Source organism: Quercus robur, chromosome 1 (genome assembly GCF_932294415.1).
Source record: "Quercus robur chromosome 1, dhQueRobu3.1, whole genome shotgun sequence".
Taxonomy (NCBI): Eukaryota; Viridiplantae; Streptophyta; class Magnoliopsida; order Fagales; family Fagaceae; genus Quercus; species Quercus robur.
Genome location: NC_065534.1, coordinates 29767650 through 29776771, shown reverse-complemented (window position 1 = coordinate 29776771; position 9122 = coordinate 29767650). Strand labels below are relative to the sequence as shown.

Here is a 9122-nt window from a genome sequence, read left to right as displayed (position 1 = left end):
TTACTCCCTTCCTCAGAGGAGGAAACATGAGTAGTGTGTTATGACCCCAAGTTATGATTTTCCTTGACCTTCTTTGTACCGCATTGCAGTTCGTCATCTTCTTCCCTTGACCTCACCGCAGCCTCACTCATGCCTCACTTTTTTAGAAATTGCATATTTAACTTCTTAGTCTTAGTCACCTGTAATGTTTTGAATAAAAATCTTCTTCAATAAAAAACAAAACAACAACAAAAAAAAAAAAAAAAAAAAAAAAAAAAAAAAAAAAACCAATTTCTCTATTGGATTTGGACCTTTTCTTCTTTTTTTTTTTTTTTTTTCTTTTTTTTGGGGCTAAAATGTTGGAGTTGGACCTTGTTCTCACAATACAATAATTTTGACATGAAATATTTGGGGACAGAGAAGGAAAACCACCATTTTCTAGGAGTTTGACTTTGACATTTCAAACAGAGCCCGTGTTTATAGGAATGGACATTTTTCCCAGTTTTTTCAATGGCGACTAGGCTAACATTACTTCCTTTTCTGGTTACTCTCTACTTCATCCATAAGATTCCATTGATGCTTGCTCTAAATGACCAGTTCATCTACAATGGCTTCCATCAAGCAAATCTGCATCTAGATGGAACCGCTCGAATCCACCCCAATGGTCTATTGCAACTCACCAACAATTCAGGAAAACGTCTTGGTTATGCTTTCTACCAACTTCCTCTAAAATTCAACACTTCTTCGAGTTTAACTCAGTCTCTTTCATTTTCCACAAACTTTGTATTTGCAATAGTTCCTGAAACACCATCAAAAGGTGGACATGGAATTGCCTTCACCATCAGTCCCTCGTGGAAATTCACCAATGTTGTAGCCAGCAATTATTTAGGACTCTTGAATGCCTCAAATAATGACCTTTCAACAAACCACTTATTAGCCATTGAGCTTGATACTATAGAGGGTCAAGAATTTCAAGATATAGACAACAACCATGTGGGAATCGATGTGAACAGCCTGAAATCAATTGAATCAGCTACTGCAACCTACTTCTCTGATCAAGAAAGAAAGAGTATAAGCTTGGAGCTAGTAAGTGGCAACCCAATGCATCTTTGGATAGACTACAATGAAACAGAAAAACTACTGACGGTAACACTAGCCCCGACTAGCATCCCAAAACAAAATCGGCCTCTCTTGTCAACACACATCAATGCATCTCAAATTCTCTTGGAATCCATGTTTGTTGGTTTCTCTGCAGCCACTGGTACAATTACAAGTGACCACTACATTCTTGGATGGAGCTTTAATAAAAGTGGACAAGCACAAAGCCTCAATGTTTCAAAGCTTCCTCAACCTCCCCAACAAAGGAAAAGTAAAGATAAACGGGGACAAATTATCATGATTTTGATCATAGCAGTAGTGGTTGTGTACTGATATTGGTTACTGGAGCTATTTTCATTTTGAGGAGGAAGAAATATGCAGAAATACTAGAAGATTGGGAAAACAAGTATGGTCCTCACAGGTTCAGCTACAAGAATCTCTACAAAGCAACCAAAGGTTTCTCAAACAAAGAGCTTCTTGGAGAAGGGGGATTTGGAAAGGTTTATAAAGGAACACTTCGTTCTTCCAATAAACAGATTGCAGTCAAGAAGGTCTCCTGCGATTCCAAACAAGGGATGAAGGAATTTGTGGCTGAGATCATTAGCATGGGTAGGCTGAGGCACAGGAACTTGGTGCAGCTCCTAGGATATTGCAGGCGAAAGGGTGAACTCCTCTTGGTCTATGATTATATGCCCAATGGAAGCCTTGACAAGTTCTTATATGGCAATGAAAAACCAAAACTTAACTGGCTTCATCGATTTCAAATCCTCAAAGGAGTAGCATTTGGCCTTCTCTACCTCCATGAAGAGTGGGAACAAGTTGTTCTATGTAGAGATGTAAAAGCAAGCAATGTTCCATTAGATGCTGAATTAAATGGAAGGCTAGAAGATTTTGGCCTGGCCAGATTATGCGACCACGGTGCCAATCCCCAAACCACCAATGTGGCTAGAACTGTGGGTTATTTGGCTCCCGAGCTTAGTAGAACAGGAAGGGCAACCACTTGCACTAATGTGTTTGCTTTTGGGGCTTTCGTGCTGGAGGTGGCTTGTGGAAGAAAGCCTATAGAGCCACAAGGACAACCTGAAGAGGTAATTTTGGTTGATTGGGTCTTCGAGTGTTGGAGAAAAGAAGCCATCCTTGATGCTAGTGATCCTAGATTGGAAAGTAATTATGTGGTGGAGGAAATGAAGTTGGTTTTGAAACTAGGCTTGCTTTGCTCACACTCAACGCCAGCAGCCAGGCCTAGCATGAAGCAAGTGATGCAGTTTTTGGATGGCAACGCTGATCTGCCAGAATTACCACATGACAGTGCTTGTTTTGGTAACTTTACACGTGTTGAAGAATCTGAGATCTTGTTGTCAGTTCCTCAATCATTTGGCAAGTATTTGTCGCCCTCCTCTAGCACAGATTCAATCCTCAAGTTTGGTCGTTGAATTACTTGCATATCATGCTATGGGTAGACAAGATCGTGGAACTATGCTCAGGACCAAATCAACCAGTGGCACACAAAGACATTGTCTTCGAGGGTGGAGAAAGGATAAAAAGGAACTCGTGAATAATATGATGTATACAATCTTTCCCTTAATGTAGAATCTGATATTATCAGTATGTAACAATATAAAATATAATATTAGTAGGAATCTACTTGAGCTCTGAGTAGTACTACAATTAGATTAATTCAGTAGTTGCAAGCTTGGTAGATCAAAATTAATGAAGTGAGTTGCAGAAACCAGATTGGGTTGCTCATCAAATTTTAAAACGTAGCAACCCATGGCCAGCAATCAATTTGTATGAAAATTATTGATTGCCTTCAAAAGTTAGCTAGCTGTGCGGTTTATACTGAATTGTAGTGGCAAAACGGGACATAAAGAAGTTGGAGTGGCATCAGAAAAAAGTTCTCTATTTAAAATAATAAATAATAAATAATAATAAAAAAATAAAAAGAGTACTAAATACACAGATCAACAAGTTTACCTAATTGGAACCCAATCTCTACACTTGCATACTTCAACTCAGTGAACTTATTCGTTACCGTGGCACACCATGAGGATCACTGCTCTTACATATTAAAGCATCTAAGAGATTAGCAAGTTCATCCCTATTAAAGAAGTATGGATATAGGTATGGTCTCTCTTGTGTGTGTTTTCACATGAGACCATGTGTGTTTGCATGCACACAACACACACAAAGCATGCACATGCGTGTGTTAAGTTGATTACTCAAAACAGATAAACCTATCAGAAACGAATTTGTATATCAAGGATACAGCATGTCAAAATTTCTACCTTACTGCAAGAAATCAGGGGTGCAGACAAATGAAGCTAAGATTAAAAACAAAGTATTAATTATGATAACTATTAAATATTCATGTAAGATAGAATGAACATCACCCACCTACATAGCAGTATTTGTGCAATCCCTACATAATGTAAAAGAATTTGAAACACTCTTGTATAGATTCAATCCAAAGTTCATTCATCTCTTGAAGCAGGATCCACCCCAGTTGAAGGGCTATCAGCAAAATAGTCTTGGTGCTTCACATTCACGCCATACTGCTCATCAATAAAAAAAACAATGGATTACTAACCAAAAAAGGAAAAGTGACCAAGGATCAGGTTCTTGATTATGATGATGACCGAAATACTAATAATAATAACAAAATCAGGGAAATAAATTATAGAACATCTAAATCAGAGACAACATATCAAGAACAATTCCAAACGCCAACAAAGAGACATAACTGGCATTCAATTAATTCTACTGCAACTTTCAAACAAATGGATTCAAAGCTGGAACAATAATATTCCATATGCCCTTAGGATATATAATGCTGGCTTGTGTCTCTGTATGTAATGTCAGGTTAATCTATGTTCCCATGGGTGTTTACCCACGACCCCAATTAGAGACCCAGTAAAATGCCTCACTTTTTTTAATGAATTAAGTGCATAAATTTGTCATATAAAATGTGTCAGTTGTTAGTAGCGAAGGTTTAATGAATAATATAACATTTACCGTATGGCTGAAACTTTTTTTTTTTTTTTTTGATACGTACCGTATGGCTAAAACATATCAGGGGGTGGTCAGAATCACCAAGTATGGCTGCCCACGGCAGAACAAGGCAGTCGTGCCTTTGTTTATACCCTACAACCATAAAATCCATCATACCTCTATTCTTTCATTGGTATATATCCTCCCCAATCTCTCTCTTTTCCACAAATGTTCATTCAGATACAATTGTTGACAACAAGTATAATAAAAGAGTATAGAAAACAAAAAAAAAGAGAGGTGGGTGTGGGGGAGATTGTGATCCCAACACCAACGGGATGCAAGCAGATCTCAATCCCATCACACCAACAGTGAAGCGTTGTGGTGGTGGTTGCAACGCTGAGGAAGTGCACAGCAATGAGGCAGAGTAAGGATGGTTAGGTGAGATTGTGATTAATTTGTATTTGGTTGCCAAGACACTGTGAGAAAGGAAAGGATGAATTTTTTTTTTATCTAGTGATGCCACCTAGGCATTTTGTTAGACACATAAGATAGAAAGTTAACGAAAGTGAACAAAATGACATAAAGTGTAACGTTTTCAATAGTTTAGGGATGAAAAAAGAATTTTTGATAGTTTAGGGACAAAAAATGAACTTCATGTAAACTTTAAGGATGGAAACAATATTTTTTCCAAAAAAAGAACCCTATCCAACATTACAACTAAGTTCTAACTACAATAAAAAATAAAAAAATAAAAAAATTTGTGAACCATCCTTGGCGTTGGCTTATTTGGTACAAAGGTAGATCAATGTTGCATAAGCATTAGGTTCAAATCTAACAAACCAAAAGATATTGAAAGTTTAATCATCACCCTTCTAGGGTTCCCTAGACCAAGTATCATCCTGAAATTCCACCTCATTTTGTGGATTAACTTACAAATCAAATCGATACAGATGTATACAACAAAGAAAGAACAACCATCAGACATAGGATGTGCCAGAATTAAATCATGATCTATCAAAGAAACCCCTCTAAAATTATAATTAGAATATTACATGAAATATTATGAGAGAACATCCTAGCCACCATTTCAAAAGGGGAGATGAAACAAACCTTGAATTCTAAAGATTGTGTGACTCCTCTCATACATGATTTTGATGTATATAATAAAAAAACACACAATGTATAGAGGATCATATCATAGGGTTAGGCTTCTCACCAAACCAACCCAATTACTGCAATGAAAGGCCCATATCTCAACTCAAACAATAGGAGATTCTAGAGCATATCGCCACACAGAAATGTGTCTAACCAGACAAAGGAATTACATAGATACTTCAAATATTTCAATAACTTGATCCAACTTTGAAACTTGTATCCTTATGATGGCATAACTAAAAATTTCTTCTCAACCAATAAAGGATTGAAGACAAGATTAAAATTTTATACTCCTAGAAAACAAATGATCTTTGATGTATTGTCAATAGGATCCAAAGACTTGAGAGTTATAAGCTCAACATCATATTTGACTTTAATAAATCTTCCAAACTACTCTCAGCAATTTCCATCCATGAGTTTCGCCATTCTCCTTAATCAACTCAAATTTTCTTCTTTAGCCTCTTCAAAAATTTCTTTCAAAACATTATTTTGGCCTTCAATCTTAACTTGTTCATCACATTCAACATCTTTGATATTTCTTTCAAAATTGGTTGGACATTATTGAACTCTAAACCTGGCTCTTCACTTAATCAGTGAAAGCCATAATTCTTGTTATTATTCATACTGTATGAATTAATTGCCATATAATTTGACTTGTATGAAGCAATATTTCATCAAAATCACATGTAAAGAAGAAGTTTACCATCACCTTCCTCATTCTTGGCAATGAATAAATTTTAGGCTTACCTCTTCACATTTTGAAATATTCTATATCATTCCACCAATCTTCCACATCACTCTCAAGCTTGCTTCATACAAGTTGCACCTTGAAATCCTTAAGGATTTTTGCATTATCAAAACAATCCTCAAGATCAATGATCAAATCTATGAATTATTGGTATGAACTACCATTAAAGCATGAGATATCATTAAAATTAAGAACATGTTGATCAAGAGTTTGGCCGTGAGCGCAGAATCTGATATGAATATACCTACCATATTCATGATCTCTTTTGAATTTTAAACATAGATCAATAAGCACGTAGAAAATCTCCTAGAGTCCACAAGTCAATCACTCACCATTAGCACAAATTACCACCTTAAGGGCCTGCACCCCACAATCACTGTCAATAGGGTAGTTTCCTTCATTTCGCTTTCCCCATATCAGAATGTCAACAAGTTCTTATACCAATTAATGCAAAATGAAAATTTTCCATTAGGGACTCCTTGAATCCACAAGGAAGAATTTTGGATTCCACCATATGATAAAAAATAAACTAACTAAAATTTGATTGATAATAGACATCTATTCTTGTTTTACAAATTGTAGGCCTATTTAAAGGCTCCATAAAAAAATAAAAATCCACATAAAAACATTACTAAACAAATCCTAAATGATATCATACCGTAAAAGGACCCTAATTTGACCAAGAAAACCTTAGAAACACTTAAAATGAAGCGGGGGAATTATAAAAATTACAAAAAATAAAAATAGACTCCTACATTCTGTCATACATCACACACACACACACACACATCTTAGGAAATAAATAAAAATAATTACAGTAAAACTGGCATATAAATGTCATAAAACACTTCAATGCTTACCTCACGAAGTGATCTTGAGAGGTCCTCCATTGTCAATATTAGGCGCTTATCCTGTACCCAGGAAAAACTTAGGCAAGACAGCAATAATCATGATATAAAGGCAAATGAACACAAAGAGTGCATGCAGAGCACCTTTTGCTGCTTATCCCTTTTGTCCTTTACAACTGCTGCCTGTCTTGCCTTGCATTGCCTATATTAGATGTCATACAAGGTTAAACATCAAATAACAAACTAGAAAAGCAACTGCCAAGGACTGGAATTTCAAGTTGTTAGTATTCAGGATGACCTATAGCTCTTCCATGAAAAAATTTTAGGATCAAATTGACATCCAAATTGGATCCACACTAACACAGAAAACTGTTAGAAAACACACATTCAAAGCCAGATACACAGCACCTATGTCACAAAGCTTATATTCCTTCACACACCCATACGAGGTCTAAGTTGGGTCACCAGTTGGTTTTTGTTATCTGATTACCGACAACATATACTCAGACTTTCAAATTTTCAATTTTAATTTTTTAATAAAATAATATTCACCACCCATTTTAGTTCAAGGATGTGTTATTTGTCAATTAGTATGTAGATATTCAATGCAGACATTGAAATAGCTGATTGAAGTATAAGAAGCCAAGCATGTAGTAGATAAAGCATCTAAGTAGTAAGCCCAACTCCACTTTGCATCTTTGAAATTACTGGTGTTTTATTTCAAAGAAACATAAAAAATAAATAAATAAATAATATGTCAAGTACAAAGACCTCCCCAACTTCTACACCCACCCTTATGCCTCTCCCTCAAAACCTAAAATACTTGTTGCATTCCAGTTTGTATTCCCAAATCATAGAAAAGGATAATATTTTTTGAGTTTGAAAACATATATTGGTGTACCGTGTATCTACATGTATGTGCATGAATGTATCTACATGATGAAATGGTATAAGAAGAGTTGAGTAGCATACTGAAGAGCATCACTTGCAACCTCAGATACAAACTTTTGCGTAGCAACAGCCACCAGCCTAATTCTGCAAAAATAAAAGCCAAATAAAATTTAATCATAGCATTAAAAGAAAAACCCAAAAACATACATAAATATAACATCAAAATCCATTCATCTTTAATGTCTTCAGCAAGATTTGAACTTTTCTTTATTTGTAAAGTTACTCAAATTTATAAGAACTTGAACCCACCTCCTCACCCTGAGCACCATGGTTATAAGAACTTTGAAAGCACACCCCTTAGTTAATTCCCATCAAAATTTGGAATTAAGCACTAAATTTCAAAAAGGAAAAACTAACAAACACTGATAATATTTATTCAAATCCTCAGAAACAGACAAAGAACCTTGACAACATAAATCTTAAAATTTGTTTCATTTCAATTTTTATTTGAAAAAAATCAATAAATAAATAAATAACACGTACAATCGAACATCGGGGCATTGAAATCCACTCTTGGCTAAGTAATGCTCCACCAACTCGTCTGGTATCTGAGAAAGTAAAATTCAATACAAACCCATTAAAATTTTAATATAAAAAACAAAAAATTCAAATTTTAGAGAGAGAGAAAGAGAGAGAAGAGTTACAGTGGGAGTGTAGTCCATTAAGGAAGCGAGAAAATCAGAGAGCGCAGCGTCATCATCGTGTCTGCCATCGCTCGCTTGCTGTTGCTGATTTTGGTTCATTCTCTCTCTCTCTCTAGCACCAAATCCCCGCCAGCAAACAGAGATTTGATGAAGAAATCGTGGGAAATTAAAATGGGGGAAGAAGATTAGATGGGTTCAGGCCCATTCTTTGGTAACCCAGAAACTCATCATCAGAGCCCATCAAATTCTTGCAGCCTAAACCCACTTCTAAACCCAAATTATTTTTTTTTTTTTTTGAGAAAGTTCTAAACCCAAATTATGGTGGATGATTTGAACAATTTAAAATAAATTGAAATTTTCAGTAATAAAGTTTTGGGTAAGGATTATGTCCCATGTGTCCGGTTGCATTAGACCCATCTAAATGATGTCATGTACGTTACAGTGTAATTGGGTATTGAACCTAATCTAAGTCCTAAAACTTTTAATCAAAGTAGTATGCTAAGCCCGTTGAAGTTGTAACTTGAATAATAGAGTTTCATCTAGAGCTTATGAAAAATATTAAAGTTATTACTAAAGACTTATAGTCTGTCACATTAATAACATAAGAATTAAATTTTTAATTACTTTTTGTTTGAGTGATGCTACCACTACAACAAATTTTTTAAGTATTCAAATGATGTCTTGGAATGTTATAAATTTAGATTAATCTTT

At 35.4% G+C, this 9122-nt stretch overlaps 1 protein-coding gene and 1 pseudogene across 2 annotated transcripts; one reads left to right on the top strand and one right to left on the bottom strand.

The window, feature by feature from the left end:
- The first annotated feature begins 396 nt into the window (after positions 1–396).
- On the top strand, positions 397–2510 carry LOC126728824 (L-type lectin-domain containing receptor kinase SIT2-like; annotated as a pseudogene).
- An 889-nt stretch (positions 2511–3399) lies between these two features.
- Positions 3400–8688, bottom strand: LOC126728891 (transcription initiation factor TFIID subunit 10-like). 2 transcript variants are annotated; one of them, XM_050434654.1, is made up of 7 exons: positions 8412–8688; positions 8251–8315; positions 7789–7851; positions 6961–7018; positions 6829–6879; positions 4130–4218; positions 3400–3629 (listed from the first exon to the last, which is right to left on the bottom strand). In XM_050434654.1, exons 1-6 carry the CDS (start codon positions 8508–8510, stop codon positions 4147–4149), a joined length of 408 nt encoding a protein of 135 aa, XP_050290611.1. In that variant the 5' UTR covers positions 8511–8688; the 3' UTR covers positions 3400–3629; positions 4130–4146. The 2 variants fall into 2 exon arrangements, with proteins under 2 accessions (XP_050290611.1, XP_050290605.1); XM_050434648.1 differs by lacking the exon at positions 4130–4218 and having other exon boundaries at positions 8412–8680.
- Between the last annotated feature and the right edge of the window lie 434 nt (positions 8689–9122).

Coding starts and splice junctions, on each gene's coding strand:
- LOC126728891 (XM_050434648.1), bottom strand. CDS start 8,510: ATGAACCAAAATCAGCAACAGCAAGCGAGCGATGGCAGACACGATGAT. Junction 8,316..8,411: donor TAATGGACTACACTCCCACT/GTAACTCTTCTC, acceptor TTACTTTCTCAG/ATACCAGACGAGTTGGTGGA. Junction 3,630..6,828: donor TCTCAAGATCACTTCGTGAG/GTAAGCATTGAA, acceptor ATTGATGAGCAG/TATGGCGTGAATGTGAAGCA.